Source organism: Perca fluviatilis, chromosome 23 (assembly GCF_010015445.1).
Source record: "Perca fluviatilis chromosome 23, GENO_Pfluv_1.0, whole genome shotgun sequence".
In the NCBI taxonomy this organism is placed as follows: domain Eukaryota; kingdom Metazoa; phylum Chordata; class Actinopteri; order Perciformes; family Percidae; genus Perca; species Perca fluviatilis.
The window spans coordinates 19,495,363-19,511,915 of record NC_053134.1 but is presented as its reverse complement, the minus strand read 5'-3'; the positions used below and the strand labels follow the sequence as shown (position 1 = coordinate 19,511,915).

The 16,553-nt window shown below is 40.7% G+C and overlaps 2 protein-coding genes across 4 annotated transcripts; one reads left to right on the top strand and one right to left on the bottom strand.

Annotated features, from left to right (window-relative positions):
• Positions 1 to 4,324: 4,324 nt before the first annotated feature.
• Positions 4,325 to 7,536, bottom strand: atp23 (ATP23 metallopeptidase and ATP synthase assembly factor homolog). Its single transcript, XM_039791751.1, has 6 exons — positions 7,270 to 7,536; positions 6,931 to 6,976; positions 6,406 to 6,487; positions 6,166 to 6,303; positions 5,159 to 5,242; positions 4,325 to 5,064 (listed from the first exon to the last, which is right to left on the bottom strand). The coding sequence occupies exons 1-6, from the start codon at positions 7,415 to 7,417 to the stop codon at positions 4,861 to 4,863; spliced, it is 702 nt and encodes a 233-aa protein (XP_039647685.1). The 5' UTR covers positions 7,418 to 7,536; the 3' UTR covers positions 4,325 to 4,860.
• A 73-nt stretch (positions 7,537 to 7,609) lies between these two features.
• On the top strand, positions 7,610 to 16,497 carry rpap3 (RNA polymerase II associated protein 3). Of its 3 annotated transcripts, none has more exons than XM_039791749.1 (17): positions 7,610 to 7,940; positions 8,499 to 8,659; positions 8,763 to 8,930; positions 9,025 to 9,135; positions 9,230 to 9,357; positions 9,497 to 9,618; positions 9,702 to 9,772; positions 9,864 to 9,998; positions 10,896 to 11,023; positions 11,110 to 11,231; positions 11,608 to 11,678; positions 11,849 to 11,941; positions 13,149 to 13,348; positions 13,921 to 14,107; positions 14,488 to 14,585; positions 14,716 to 14,816; positions 14,912 to 16,497. In XM_039791749.1, exons 2-17 carry the CDS (start codon positions 8,507 to 8,509, stop codon positions 14,995 to 14,997), a joined length of 1,974 nt encoding a protein of 657 aa, XP_039647683.1. In that variant the 5' UTR covers positions 7,610 to 7,940; positions 8,499 to 8,506; the 3' UTR covers positions 14,998 to 16,497. The 3 variants fall into 3 exon arrangements, with proteins under 3 accessions (XP_039647683.1, XP_039647684.1, XP_039647682.1); XM_039791748.1 differs by lacking the exon at positions 7,610 to 7,940 and adding an exon at positions 7,997 to 8,282; XM_039791750.1 differs by lacking the exon at positions 7,610 to 7,940 and having other exon boundaries at positions 7,992 to 8,659; positions 8,766 to 8,930.
• Positions 16,498 to 16,553: the final 56 nt, after the last annotated feature.

Here is a 16,553-nt window from a genome sequence, read left to right as displayed (position 1 = left end):
AGTCAGTCTCTGAGCCACCTTGTGTGTTACAGGGCTCTGTTCTTTAAGCTGAAACTATTAAAATCTATGTAGGCTCAATATCTTTTGAGTTTTTTTCTTTTAGATGTTACTTTGCTTTACATTTTATTTGTTTCCAGTCCAGTTTATGGTTTAAATTAGAGGAGCAACTTGTTTTAATGTTACCCAAACCAGTCAGTTAATGTTTATGAATTCTTTATAGACCGGAATAGTCAATAGCATTTCCATTGGGTGTTGTTTTTCCAGTCCATCCAAATATGCACTTTATGGGTTCCTTGTAAATCAGCATTGACTTAATAAGGTTCAGAGGGTATGACTTAAATTTTGTTTCATATTTATTCTCATGATCTGCCCAAGATCTTCTTCGCTGTCGGTGTTTTGTTTCTTTTTGTAAAAAAAGTTTGAAGAAATCTTAAGAACAGGGGTAAAAATGAAACACCATGGTATGGTTTTACATTTTGTACTGCTGTGTGATTTTTATTTAATTTTTTTTTTTTTTTTTGTCCTTGTTGCTAAATAAATAGACAAACACGACTTTGGTCTCAACATTTATTGCTTCACCCCTCATCAGAACTTCCACCCTACCAACCATTAATTCAGTTTCGAAATGGCTTCGCTTTGAGAGAGTCGTGCCAAAAAGTTGTGTTTAAATTACACAAAATTATACAAAGATGATCTCTGCCAACTTTAAACACCTCCTTAATTAATCCTCAACTTGCATGCATAATTAATTGATATACATGCCCCCCTCCCCACCGCAGTCTCAAACAGTGCTTCCCTGCTGGGGAAGTTAATTGTCAGGTTGGAAGGTTCGCCTCCAGAGGATTTGTGCTGTGAATTCTAATGATTTCAACTGTTCCCTGCACTGTCAGTGTCGCCTGTTAACTACCTTATTAATAATATCACACCCCAAAGTACCACATGCACAGTATTAAGTACAATAAATGCTATCCCTTGGCATGGATACGCACTGGTCGTCGAGGGATTTAAATAAAAAAGTATATAAACTTCATGCTTGTCAAACTAATCCTTTTAATTAAAGTAGTGATAATAATACTCAGTCTACTAGTCTAGGGCTAATATAGCTACTTTAACTTTTACAACTGCTGCTTTTACAAGGCTAAACTGCTAATTCTGCTAGCACTTCTACAAATAGCTTACTGTACTTACACTGCAATTTTTTTTCTTTTCGTGTTATGTTTATTCTCCTCATTCTGGATATTTATCCTCATATATCTGTGTTCAGATATGACGTCAGCTGATAAAACAAGGTTCACGGCGGCCATCTTTAGATATGCACTCTTGTCCTCAATCTGCTGAATGTGATTGTTCTCCTCGGGCTACAGAAGGGGCGACTGGACTCAATATATTTTCTTTGTTCAAGTGTTTCCCCAGAGTGCTGGAGATGGGGCGGAAAAATGGCCATCTTCGCCAAAGGATGCCATGGTCACCAGCTTTTTCCCCAGGTCTGCTTCTTTCTTTCCAACATGTTCATTACAAAGTCCTTGAGAAGCAAATGTGTGTGTGTCATATGTTTTTCCCCCGAAGCTCATCACTTACTTTTCCTTTTTCTAAAAAAGATGCATTGTGCAAAAACATGCATGGTCTTCTTCATCAAATAAGGCCGGAAGTACTAATATCTCAAGACAGCTAAATATTTCAGCAGTAACTTATCAATTCCACCCCGTGAAGAGCAGACACCTTAAAACTTCACAAAGGCACGTGGGTGTCCTCGCACTTCATCGCCTCTCCGAGCTACAACTAAATCTGGCATTATTCTAATTAATGAGATGAGTTCATTAGTGCTCTCTGGGTTAATGTGTTGTCCTACAGCAGATTAGTGAAGGGATTTCAGTGTTGCTGGAGCATCCTAATTAGATCACAGTGGGTGCTGCCTGCTTAAATAGATGGAATAATGAAAGTCGTCACTCTTCGCAGCAGCAAACTTCATTACTGTGCCCTATCTCGGCTCATAAAAGGCCCAACATTCACCTGGAACAGGACTCAATGAAATGGATTCAATTATATATATCAATAAAACAGTAACAGCACTTTCTTTTCAAGTTTGGATTGGATGTTCTGATGATGAGGATTATTGGCCAAAACTGCCATCCAAAGGACTGAGATAGTACTGCAGCCATGAATGAGGAAACTATTGCTGCTCCACAATAAGCAGCTGGGGCATTGGTAATGTCAAATCAAATGGATGTTGCAGAGATACATTGCTATAACTACATTTCTTTGCTTGAACATACACTGACGTGTTTCTGATGTACTGTCTCCTTTAGTAAAAAGCACGTTTCTTTGTATCCTGTTGCATACAAAAAATTTAATTATACTTATAAGCGGCCCAACTCAGTACGTTTGTATTAAATGACTATGTGTGATTTGAACTGACAGAGAATTATGAATTGATATTGCTCTACGAAGTGTTTTAGCATATTTTAGGTCATTGTTTCAGTACGCGACCTGCTCAACGCCGAATGGCAGACAAAGCTAGCTAGTCGTAACAACTAGCTAGTAGCGTGTGAAGAAAGTGAAACATTTACCAGTTTAAGAGGCAGATATGGGTTAGATTTTTAAGTGGCATGTGGCAGCCGGAAATGGCATGTCCTGGCATGTGCCCCCGGAAGTGGCATGTCCTTTACCATAAGACATAAAATATAACTTATAACGTAAAATATATAACGTAAAATATATAGCGTAAAATATATAAAATACGTAAATATAGATGTAAAATATATAAAATAACGTAAATATAGACGTAAAATATATAAAATAACGTAAATATAGACGTAAAATATATAAAATAATGTAAAACAAACAGTTGGGTTTAGGAAAAGAAGAACGGGGAAAGCAAACGTGACTCGCGGGAAACGACGCTACTGCTACGGCGTCAATTCACACACAATCGCAATTGGCATACGGAAGTACCGGAAGTACATGCCACTGACACGTGCCACATGCCACTGAAAAATCTAACTCCCTTTCTATTCCTCTCAGGAGCTGGTAGAGAGCAAAACAGAGCTAAAAGAGAGGTAATATCACTGTCATTCATTATATGGCTTGAAACACAACTCCAAATGAATGCTAAGGTTGATCCGTGTTTGCTGGATGTTTAAATAGCAACAGTTTGCTAACATGTTCGCTGTAAGACATTTATAAGTTGATAATATGTGTTGAAAGTTTGTTGCACTTAAAGTTGTCTCCCAAATACACTTTGTTATATTGTTTGGAAAAGAGTTTATCAAATCAAAAAGGCAGGGCCATAGCTATCATTGAGGGCACTGTTACATCCTCTGTAGTTGTTAGCAACTTAGCATTTTTAGCAACCTGGAGGAAGTTATCATTCTTTAATTCAAAACGTTAACATAGTGGTTATTTTTTCTGCTAATTCTATTCCATTCTTTTTTTACACTGAATATATTTCTATGAGATTAAATGTGGGTTTGATGCAAGGACTCTGTATTTCTTAAACCCTGGCTACAGTCCTGAACTCAGTACAAGAGCATGAAATGAAACTTACAAATTCACAACCTTGTTCAGCATGTCTAATTGTATCAACGTGTTTTGTAGCTGGCATTTGATATGTGCACAATTCCAGCAGTAATTCTTTTGTTTTGTATGATTTCTTTATTTAGCCTACTTGGGTGTATGACAGTGCTCAAATCCAAATATCATTCCCTCCTTTTGTTTTGTAGCGTTTGTCTCACATTAATCCCACTGCCTCGAAGCTGTTTATCATTTTCTGCGTTAAGCTTCTAAAATTAACCTAATCTTCTTTGCTCGTCATCCCAACCAACCACTCTCCTTTTTGTTCGAGCCCACACTCATTTTGTGTTCTTGTTGTGTATTCTAAGAGGAGACTGTTGAGATAAGTGGCATATTACACTCCAACAGCAGACACACCAAGTGACTTTGTGATTATGATGCAGAGGGTGTTGTCTTTTAGATAGGCAGAAGAGGAGGAAGGGAGGGAAGGGGATTATGAGGCTAATTCCCTTATAACTCTTTCCCTCATTAATCTTTGCGGAGGGATACGAGATTCTTTAAATGCTAATGTCCAATAAAGATGTCAGCAGTGACATTTTACAGTTGCGGCGCAGATGTGAACAAAGTTGACCGTATTGTTGTGGAAGAACTTTTCTCACTTTACTCATATTACTTTCCTCACATGTTAATTTGAAGAATCCTCTCTCGGGACTAGACGTGTTATAATCAGCAATGTGCATACTTATGCTTCTTTGGCAAGTCATGAATTCAAACATGTTGTTCCAAGGTCGAACATAACCCCATAATAACTTACTTTTCAGAGGAATCAAACTTTAATTAAAACACAAGTTGATTTGGTTTAATTTAAGCACTATCAGCTCTATTTACAAGAAATGAGTGGAGGTCAATGTGGCAACACGATGAAGAGCAAACAGTCAGAGAAATACATCTTTGTTTGTCATCAACAGACTTTAACAGCAAACATTGATGGACAAAAATGAAATCCTGCATTTCCTTAAAAGCACCCATTGATCAAATAAAAACTAATGACAAATAAGTCACGGGGGCCTCGTCTAATAATTTACCCTCACAGCAAAATGACCCCTTTCAATCCCTTTATACAGAATTAGTATAAAAATGAAGGTAGAAGATGAAATGTACTGTATCCTCCTGTTCCAAGGACAAATCATCATTCTCTGAAAATCCCTTCTGAAGGGCTTTGATCGTTTTCGACACACTGTCATTTTGTTGAGGCTTTTAGGTTGACCCGGGGCCCTGGCGCTGCCAAGCTTCTATCAGCATCGCCGCCAGTCACAGCGCCCTTGGGAGTTAAATGAGAATGTGACGACACTAAAGGTTTGCATAATATCGATCTCTGTTCTCATAATCTCTGTAGGCAAAGCCAGCATCCTTCTTGCCGTGCGGGATTCGTCCAAACGGTTCGTGGTCGTTGAAACACGTGTGAAAGACTTCATCCACTATTTTCACCGCCTCCTCTCGGCTAATTTTCCTCACAGCTAGGATGGAGCGAAGGGCACGGCCTCGAACGCACTCCTGTCCAAGGAAAAACCGTGACGTGTGAAGTGTTAGATTACAGACACAAATCTGACCTGCCAGTAAAAAGGTACATTTATCCCAGTGCAGGTACCTGATGATGCTGCTTCAAGCCAAAGTTGAATCTGGATACTTCATTGCTAAAGGAGCAGTCTCCACTGAGGTTAGCTGCCCGAATCTGAAATAATGACACAGAAATGTCTTTGGATAATCAGCATACAAAACTTCAACTTTTCATAACGGCACCACAGACAGCTGAAGGTTATGGGCAAAGATGTTAGGATTTATCCTGGATATATACTTCCGTTAATCCAGACTAAAGAAAGTGTATATTTGTTACCTGCTTTTAAAGATTTACATTACATACATACATACATACATACATACATACATACATACACCTTATTGCTATATTAAAGTGCTCATATTATGCTTTTTGGCTTTTTCCCTTCCCTTTATTTTGTGTTATATATCTTTTTTTGTGCACGTTATAGGTTTACAAAGTGAAAAAGTCCAAAGTCCACCCCAAAGGCACTTACCATCTCCAACAGAAAACACTGTTCACAAACTGCTCCAAACAGCTCTATTGTAGTCCAGCCTTTACTTCAGAGACAAACGTGCGTCACTTTGTAACACGTTATAATGCTCGCCTAGCTGCTAGCATGGCACTCCCTCATACTCTGCTTCTGACTGGCTAGTAGTCCTTACCTAGCTACTGTGTATGTGCGACTCCCAACAAAGGAGTAGAAGTGTGATGTCTCACTCTGTAGCTAAAACAGAGAGCTCAACACACAGGGTGAAAAGAGGAGCTGCAGCAATGTGCAGTATGACAAAAATATGGTGTTTTTTGAAAAATTAAGCCATGTAAACCTATTCTGAGGCCTAACCTCTAAATACAATTATGAACCTGAAAAAAGCATAATATGAGCACTTTAAGTTGCTTACTGTAACATGAAAACTGAACTGCTTTAAGTTTTTTCCCTGCACTTTCATTTTGATATCAAAGAGAATGGGAATAGTAATTTTCTAAATGGTTCCAAGTTGGAACCGGTTCTTGATGCCCAACCCTAATTGCACAAAAATGCACACATTGGGACTCACCTCAGAACAAGCTAGATGTCTGAAGTTGTTGAACCAGTCCACGTGGGCGCGGCAGTGGTCAAAGGCATGAATGAGCTCATGTGTGACCACTCGGTTCATGTGGGACTGCTGGTGGATGTTGTTCTGACACAAAACGATCTGCAAACAAATTCAAATCACCATTACGTTGAGGAGTAACATTCTTTTACCCCATCAGAACCTGCTTTTATATCTTTATTGCTGCAAAGATGTCTTTCTTACTTGAGAAGAATCTGCGTCAAAGCCACCGCTGACCGTCCCGTCACAGTCCTCACAGGAGAAATGGCGCTCTTTCAACACTTTGCTGTGTTGAGAGGAGAAAGTAAACTTAGTTTGTTTTCTTTGTAACAATAGTTACAGTTCTGTATGTAGTAGATGCCCTAAAAACGAAACATATAAGGACACTTTACATTTAATTTGAGATGGTTAGTTGGCTCCATCCAAAAAGCAATATTATTATTCATTTAATGAATGTCATTATTTATGTTACATTTCTTATTTGGGTATATCGACTCTTATTTTTTATTAAGTAGATGTGGAATTATATTTTGTTTGCAAGTTTTACCTATGAGATGAGAATCTGCTTGGACTTAAAAGGCACAAAAATTATTCTAAATCATAATTAGCAAGACTAATCTGTTATAGTAAGGTCTGTGTAAACAGTCCCAGGCATTTTTTGCAGTGAGTATTACAGTGGAAGGTAAACAATGATAAACACACGTATATTTTAAATTAAACGATACGTACCATCCGGAACTTTTCATGGCACTGAGGAGGAGTTTGGCATACGGACCTGAGAGGAGCACAGGAACCGGTTAGAACCAGAACCATAGGTCAATGGTTATAACCATAGACAGTATATAAGAAGGTTAGAACTGAATGGAGTTAGCTTCCAATCAATGACAGAAACCACTGCTAGCTACACCATAAAGCTACATGCTATACTCTCTGACAGCATGGTTAAAACGTTAACATTGCACGGGTATTTCAAATCACAAACACATTCGACAGAAAGCTTATGGTCAGACATGATATCGGCTGTTCACTACTGACATGACATTCACTAGCCGGGGGAACAGCACTCACTAGTTTCCGTTGCGAACTGCAACATGACCTGACACTTGTGGTTGAAAGTGAACAGGCTCTGCGCGATGGATTTCCCCGTCTTATTCCCCGTCTTTCTCTCCGGGAATAAATCGTATCCATATTCCTCCTCTTGTTTAGACTGGTCCATTGTAGGAAATGTTGTCAACAATTTGGAAATGTATGCATGAATCCCCTGGTTAGCTAGCTAGCTAGGTCATCACTGTTTTGTAGATCACGTGGTCGCAAAAGGTCAAAGGTAATGGACGGTAATATTTATTTGTAATTTGATTGGTAGCTCTTTTATACATAAAAAAAAGTGAGGACATATATTTCGCTTTGATGTAATACAAAAAAAACAATTAAAATGTTGTTGTTTTTTTCGACGCAGTTTTGTTAGAGACTAGTATACGGTATAGATCATCGATTCAGAACGTGTATGCAAGTCGTCAACTCCCCGTCTCAGTTTCCAGTCATAGGTTCCCAGTGCACTGGTCTGTACGCTATTACTCAAGCTGTAGACCAGTTTCTAAAGGCTACACACAGGTTACACACAAACAAAGGCAAATGGGCCCGGGGTGACCTTTTATGTGGATATTTTGTTTTGTATTGTTATATAGTTTTGTTGGTTTAGAGGGGAAAGGCTAGCCTACTTTAACAGTGGGCTGTACCAGGTAAATGACATTAGAAACCACGACAATGCTAACGTCAATTGTCCACGAATAAAACTGACACCGTAGTTTAACGTTAGTTTCCTTTTCGGTCGGTTGTTTGCAGACTTTTACAAATGGACATGTGAATAACATTTATTTGTAGTAAGTAATCTGTTTGTAACAGACGATCTTTGGCTACGCCCAGCGCATGCTCAGTAGCGCAAAGGCTGCTGGTACTCGGCTGTCATGGCTCCGAACGTAAACAGAAATCTGTGAATAACGACGCATGCTGTTGTAGTATTTAGCCAAATTAACTGCAGTTGCATTTTATCTGTATTTATCAGCCGGAGAAACAAGTGCCAGGTACTTTACAAGGTTCACGTAGCTACAGAATCACTTGCATCTATTTGATTTGCTCTCAATGTTTGGTATTTCTGCTAGCTTAAAGCTAGCTGTTAGCCGCAAAAGCATGACAGCGTGATTCTCGAGTTTTCCTCTTGGCTGCGACACCGACTTCAAGGCTACAACGTACAGCAACACGTGTTAAGAATCTCTCCAAAACAAATGTCTGTTTCACAGGGAATAACATGTCCGGGGGAAACAAAGCCATTGAGTTACAGCTTCAGATGCGGCAGAATGCGGAGGATTTGCAGCGCTTCATGACGGAGCTGGGGAGCTGGGAGGAAGACATAAAGAAGAAGGACGAGGAGCTGAGGACGGGAGGACTTCCGGAGGCCCAGGTTCCCTGCGTACACATCCATCCATCCATCCATCTATCTCTGGAGCAGGTAAAGTTCTGGATGATTCTTCAGGTATCAGCAGCGTGTTTTCTCTTTGTTGTAGAAGAAGCTTCCACCTGTGCGCAACAAAGACTACAAAACAAAGATGAGGGAGAGGAGGAAGAAGAAGAAGAAGGAGCCAACAGGCAATGGTGACGCAAAGGCTCAGGAGCCCAGTGAAGCCTCGAGGATAAAAGCATACGACTATAGATCATGGGACAAGTTTGACGTGGTAGCTAATGCATTCTTATGAAATAATACTGAACACGATGAACGGTGAAAGTCGCGGAGCAGTTAACTAAATAAGTGTGATTCTGTGGTCGCAGGACAAAGCTTTGACAGAGATGGATAAGGAGGAAAGTCCTGCAGAGTCAAATGAGTCTGACTCTGAGGAAGCGACAGCTGATCAGGAGAAAGCGCTGGCTGAGAAAGAAAGGGTAAATACTGTATGAGAAGTACTGCAGTGTAACCAACTAAAGAGAAGATTAAAAGGTACCCTTTCCTAAAGCAGATTATACTTATTATTTTCAGGGTAACGCGTTTTTCAAAGATGGGAAGTACGACGAGGCTATTGAGTGTTACACCAGAGGGATGTGTGCAGATCCTTACAACCCTGTGCTTCCCACAAACCGAGCCACCTCCTTCTTCAGACTAAAAAAGTAAATTGCGATTAAAAAAAAAAAAAAAGATGTTTTAAGTGTTGTTTCAATAAATGCAACAACATTAAAAAGGATGTGTGTGCAGATATAAAAAAGATTTGTGTTTCCTTGTAAGTCATTGAGACTTTGTTCTTTGCAGGTATGCTGTGGCAGAGTCCGACTGCAACTTGGCTATAGCTCTGGACAGCAACTACTTCAAAGCGTACGCGCGAAGAGGAGCAGCACGGTTTGCACTGAAGAAATATGAATCTGCATTGGAAGGTGACCAACTGGTAAAGTGGTTCAATCATCTGTTTTTTAACTAGAGTGCACTGAGATACCAACATGACCTTGTTTCTGAACAGATTATGAGATGGTTCTCAAGCTTGACCCCGGGAACGCAGAAGCACAGAATGAAGTAAAAAAAATCAAAGAGGTGAGTGCGAAAGGATCGTTTTGGGTGTAGCCTCATTTCCCAAGTCGTCTCCTTCTCTTTTCATTGCCTCCCTTTTTTCGGCTGGTTTCAGACTCTCGGAGATCAGGCACCAGCCGTCCCGAGTGAAGCCGCGCAGCCACAGGAGACCCCCACGGCGGACCCCGAGCGGCAGAGGCTGATGGAGGAACAGCAGAGACGACAGGAGGCGGCTTTACAAAAAGACAGAGTGAGCTTTGCCACTTATGCTGCTGCGGCATGCATCCATTTTGGAACCATAAGCTAACATGTCAGAGGCTAGTTAAAGGTCCCATGGAATGAAAATGTAAACTTTATGAGGTTTTTAAACCTTAATATGAGTTGCATGAGCTGCTCTGCCTTTGAGAAAATGAAAGCTCAGATGGGCCGATCTGGAATCTTGCTCCTTATGAGGTCATAAGGAGCAAGGTTACCTCCCCTTTCTCTGCTTTGCCCGCCCAGAGAATTTGGCCCACCCATAAGAGAGAGAGAGAGAGACATCATGGCTTTCAAACGAGCAAAGTGGCAGTTGGTCAAGGCCACACCCCCACCCTCCACCTTGCCCCTCGCTCTCTCCTCCTCAATAGCTACAGACACAGAAATGGCACATACTAAGGAAAGCTCATTGTGGGACTGGCTCTAGTGGCTGTAATTCTGCACCAAGGCTGAATTTCAGGAAAGAGACTTCAGATACAGTATTAGGGGACCACTAAGGCCTATATAAAAGCATCCAAAGAGCACCATGTCATGGGACCTTTTTAATAATAAAATAAAAGTGCCCAAATGTCCATGTGAGGAGTCATTTTAATGTTGTAGACATTTCAGTTTTGTTTTTGCCATTTAATTTGCCATTTTTTAGTTTTATATGTTCTGGTTAGGGAGACTGTATGGTGGCCATTTGAGAACAGGCAAAAAAGAGTGAGGTGTTTAATTGTTATTGTCTCAAAAAGTGAGAACCAGTCAGATATATTGACTAAAGATAAAGTTTTGTTTTTTTTTGGCACAAAGAGATTTTTGAGTTTCTGATATTATAACAATTTTGTGAACTACTCAAGCTGTGTTTATTTTGGAAATAGTTTTCCTAAGTTGTCTGAATGCGCCTTTTCAGGGGAATGCTTATTTCAAAGAGGGGAAGTATGAAGCAGCTGTTGAGTGCTACAGCAGAGGCATGGAGGCGGACAGCATGAACGTCCTACTGCCCGCCAACAGAGCCATGGCCTTCATCAAGCTGGAGAAGTAAGAAGGATTTGTTCTTCTTCATGTTAAAGTGAAAATGCGTCTGATATAAGACTATAAAACATGTCTTTTTCTGTTTGCTGCAGGTATAAGGAGGCAGAGGAGGACTGCACCAGAGCCATTTCTCTGGACAGTACTTACTCCAAGGCTTTCCACCGTCGTGCCACCGCCAGAGGGGCTTTAGGGAAACTGGAGGAGGCCAAACAAGGTGCTGTGTAGAACAACACTGTCCTCCAAAGGCTTACAGCAGCAACTACATTTTCTCTGTTAGTTTTTTTTACCCATGGAACACCACAAAGCTGTCAGATATGTAGCTGTGTCTTTCTAAATAATCTGTGTTTCTATAGTTGGTTTAATTGTTATCTTTACATATGTTCCAAAATTGGTCTTATTCTATTTTAAGACCGTTCCCAGCTTAAGCTCAAGTTCTGTTCATTTATAAATCAGCTTCACCTCTGTACAAAGAAATTAAATTAGAATTACACTGAAATAATATGAACATATTATATGGAGAGGCTAAGCTATTGCTCATTGTTATAATCTATTATTGTGTGTGTGTCTGTGTGTGTCTGTGTCTGTCACAGATTTTCAGGAGGTGTTGAAACTGGAACCAGGGAACAAGCAGGCCCTGAATGAGCTCCAGAAACTCCAGATTGTATGTTTTTTTCAGATCATCTACTCTGTTTTAATCCCCTCTGGTTATGAGCATCATCATAAATACTTAAATTCAGGTCTACATTAATATAGAGATGATTAATGGACACGTCAGGCTTTATTAGGTTTGATCTTCTACGGACTTCTGTTTTCTTATTGTCACTCTGTTAGGACGTGGATTCCGGCGGCCTTCTCCAAACCCCCGACGGCACACAGAGGAGAACAGTTCAGCCGATAGACAAACCAACACATCTGCGGTCAACTGTGAGTGCTTCCCTCATTGTAAAATGTCTCTTTTGATGAAAATACTCGGCATTTTGCTACACCAAAGCAGTAAAGAAGAGGGCAGTGGTGGCCTAAAGGTTAGAGAAGCGAGCTTGTGACCGGGAGGTCGTCGGTTCAAACAAAAAGTGAAAGAACAGCGCTTTGTCCCTCCCTCATTACCACCACTGAGGTTCCCTTGAGCAAGGCCCTTAACCCCAACCGCTCCAGTGGAGCTGCTCAGTGGCCAGCAGATCAGACTGTGGTTGTACTGGGAAGCTTCCAGGTATGAATGTGGAACTGTGTGAATGTGATCCGGGCGTTCCTGCAAAAGAGAGGTTCCCTCTCAGTGAACTTCCCCTGAATAAATAAAGGTTAAATAAAAAAAATTAAAAATTAAAAAAGGCAGAGATTGGTAGACATCTGATGCTATAAACACTGATGGGATCTCACTGTATTCCAGGTAAAAAGTTTAGCGCAGAAGCAGCGTTACTATGGATCCCACGCAACTTCTAGGCATGTCCCGCCCTACGAAGCAGCCCGATTGGTTGGGGTTAGGCATTGACCTCGAGTAGTTAAAGTTAGGATAGCCGACTGGTCAGGAGATAGGACCTGAACAAATCGGGTTCCATTACCTTGCGTAAGCATGGACGCCTGGCCAATAGTAGCGTGTGGATGCTATTGAAGGGCGGGTCCCTCCTAGAAGTTGCGTGGGTTCCATAATAACGTGTAGAAGCAGGATAATGTGCTGTGTTTAAATTTCTGAAAGGATCCTTTTTAATAGATGAATCAATTTGTTGATTGACAGAAAATGAATCTATGACAATATTGACTCTTATTAGTTAATTTATTGACTTTTTAATACACTACTTGGGAAGTTGTGATTAGCACTTGTCTTTATATTTGACATTATGCTTAAATATAAAATAAACCATGGAAAAAAGTAGACTCTTTGTTATTGAAAGTAATGCGACAGTGAATGTTGTCTTTATACAGTTTGTACTTCGATAGGTCTGACATGCTTTTTCTATTGAGTAGCTCACTCCCCATGTTTACAGCGTTATGTGTCCAGCAGGTGGCAGAATAGACGATATAGGTTGAACATCTTTGATTCTGTCACATTGATTTTGTGGTCTCTTTAGTAGAATTCAGACCATCTGATCTGAAGCTTTTGGTTTTTGACTGATGCTGAGCATCTAATGCTCTTCAGAAACCTCTGAGGAGGATCGACATTGAGGAAGTGAGTGGAAAGGTGACCGTGTCCGAGACGGAGTCGGGCGGGTCCAAGTCCCTGATCCAGGAAGTGACGAGGGAGGCCGGGGACCAATCCTCTCCGCTGTCGACTTCGCCCAGCGCCAAGATGATCAAGATGGAGGAGCAAGCAGAAGTCCCCTCACGCTCGTCTGAGCAGTTAGTGGCACCCCCCCCTCCTCTATGTCAAAAATATTAGTTACTTTTATTACTTCACTTGTCTGTGAAGCGCTAAAAATGTTGCGTTATTTTGCGAAATGATGCATTGGTAATTCCCACCCAGTAAACAGATGTTCGGCCTTTTGCACGAGGAGTTTCAGCGTCTCCCTTCTGGAAAAAGAGGTTTTAAGTTCCAAGGTGTAAAACCAAACGATATAAAAACAGCTTTGATCCAGCGGCAATCACACAGATTAACACGCTGTGACAAACATTTCACAATTTGCACATTTGTGTAGGCCTGTATGTTATTTATGTAGTCATTCATTGGTTTTTAGATTTTACGGTGGTCAGTTTTAAGTGCTTTCATTGGTATTTATTAGATATTCTAGCATCCTGATTAGCACTGGTGCATGTTTTATTTATTGTCCCACTGTATTGTTATCTATTGTCCCCTTTTGTTGTCTGTGGTCTCTGAGACTGTGTGTCATGGATGCCCTGCACTTTTTAAACTGTGCAACAAACTTACCTACGGGGTACAAATAAAGTAACCTGAACCTGCTTCGGTTCCCCAGAGTCCCTGCTAGCAGACAGCCGGAACAACCCGAGCAGGGGGAAATGGTTCCTCCTGCTGCTGGAGCATCAGTCAGCCACTCCTCCACAGTAGATGAGCTGCCTTCTCCACCCACCAACAGCTTCAAGCTGGAGGCCGACTTCCGCACCATCGGGAACCAGCCTGAGGTGATCTACAGATATCTGAGGGTGAGCTGGGTTTTTGGAGATTAACAAAAAAATCTCACTGTACGTGTTTGTGTGTTGAGACAGTATAATGATGTGCTGTCAGCACAGCTCTGGTATTGACTTATGCAGATTAAGCCAAGTGGCCTGTCTGCAATGAAATGGGACATTCAATGCAAACACGGCTTGAATCTGAGCTCTTAAATTTGATGGGAAAGCTAGATTTGAATTACTTTTTGTTTCTGAAAGAATTTACAAAATGCCAAATCTACGATGAATTGAATGAAGAAATCAGACTTGGTGCTGATTGCACAACCCCCCCCCCCCCCAAAAAAAAGTCAAGATCCATCCATGGTTTTGTCTGAACTGAAGTTCTCAGGCTTCTTTCTGTTCCCGTCTTGCAGCAAATCAAGCCCGAGGCGTACGCAACCATTTTCCACAGCTCCCTGGAGCCTCACATTCTCAATCAGATCCTGAGGACGCTGCACGGTTTCTATATCAAGTGAGTTGTAAAAGATTCTCTTGAGGGGAAGAAAAAAAAAAAATCTAAACCTGAAACTGGTTTCCTGTTCAGCATAGCCACGTTACACGTTTACACCGTTACACCGCACGTTAACACCAGTTTCGCGCAGGAATGAAGCCCCAGCCGCCACGCTGGAGATCCTCAGGAGTCTAGCGAGTGTGAGGCGCTTCGACATGGCCGTCCTGTTCCTGTCGTCCCCGGAGAAGAAAGGTTGAGTCTCTCTTTTGATGTGCTGTCGCGGAGTACTCATACTTTTCACCCACACATTCCATCATATTGATAATTGTTCTACTTTTCTTCCCCAGTGCTTAAAGAACTGTTTGACTTCCTCCACCAAGCGGAGCTGGAGGGATCATCTGTCACAGCTTTACAGAAGAAGTACGGTGTGTGACGCTGCTAATTCTATAGACTTTTAGTTTCAACACACAGTGCTACATTATTTTCCAAACCTATAATCTAATACAGAATAAATGTCCATTCACTACACTTGTGCTATGGCCACGTGGAAATATGATGTCATCTACTTTCTGTCTTCATTGCATTTTTTATTTTTTTTAACTTATGGAAATTCAAACAGTTTAGATTTTTATTTGGAACGTGTTGCATTTTAGTATTAAGGCTGATTTAAAAAAACAACAACCGGAGACCACCAGTGTAGAGTCATGTTCCTTATGCAAAAGCTGATGTCATTATTCATCATACTTGAAAAAAATCTGCGACTTTACGGTGTAAATGTATATGTTTAACTATTTACTGCACAACTCTTTCTATAAATGTATGAGCATGCAATGTGGAAAAATAGTTTTTGTCAGATAACTATATCTTATAGGCCCTATAGGATATAGTAATATAATATAGGAGATTAACCAGAAGCCAAAGTTTAAGGATAGCTTTGGTATTTTTCAACCTGGACCCTATTTTCCCATGTTTTTGTGTCTAAGTGACTGATGGAAACAACATTTTAATGAAATGAGTCCAGTAGTGACCACTGCTGCAGCCAGGAGCTGCGATACAGGCTGCAATGTAATTCCTTTCTCCACCATCAATTTCCGTCCACTAAAAGTGCTGTTTTTGCCACTGACAGGCTGGCTCCGATTATTCTAAGTGTCTGAGAACATTATGGAAAAGATCCCTACAGGAATAGACCTTTTTGTTAAAGAGTAAGGTCCATAGAAAAAGCCCTGAAATCGCCATATTAGCCAAACTCACCAGACTCTATTTAAATAAACGCACAGATTGTTGGAGCAGTGGATAGCCAAGACGGCTTTTGACAGTTTTATTTTGTCTCTGTCGACTTTGGATAAAGTGTGTTTTACGATGATAAAATTACTGTTTATTTACATGGAGTCTGGTGGGTTTGGCTATAGCAGTTTTTGGGGCGGTTTCATGTTAAACAAAAAGGATCTTACTGTTTAACAAAAAGGTCGACCTCTGTACGGATCCTTTCCATAATGTCAGCCAGCCTGTCCGTGGCAAAACAAGCACGTTTTGTGGACGGAAATTGAAGGTGTGCAATTGCCTGTTAACGTTACGTTTCACCTTGTTTCACCTTGCTTAAAACTGGACCCATTTCAGATCGTTGCTCCCATCAGTCACAGACAATGGAAGATGGGGTCCAGGTTAGAAAAAAAAACAACTAAGTTACCCTTGAAGAAGTGTGAATTTCCAACTTTTCCAATATCTTTTGAATGCAGCACAAGTATGGATTGGTCTCTGTGAGTACTCTGCTCCGTTAGAATGTTCCTCCCATTCTAACAACACAAAATGTATTGACTATACCGGCTCAGTTTGACTGGAGACTGGAGAGAACTGTGTGAGAGAGGAGTCAGAAGTATTTTGCAAATACAGTTCTCTTTTTCAGAAACTGAACAAATAAAGGTGTATTTTATAATTTGCGTGTGGGCTGTTGTTGAAGTAAAAAACAGTATTTCATCATTTCAGATGTGT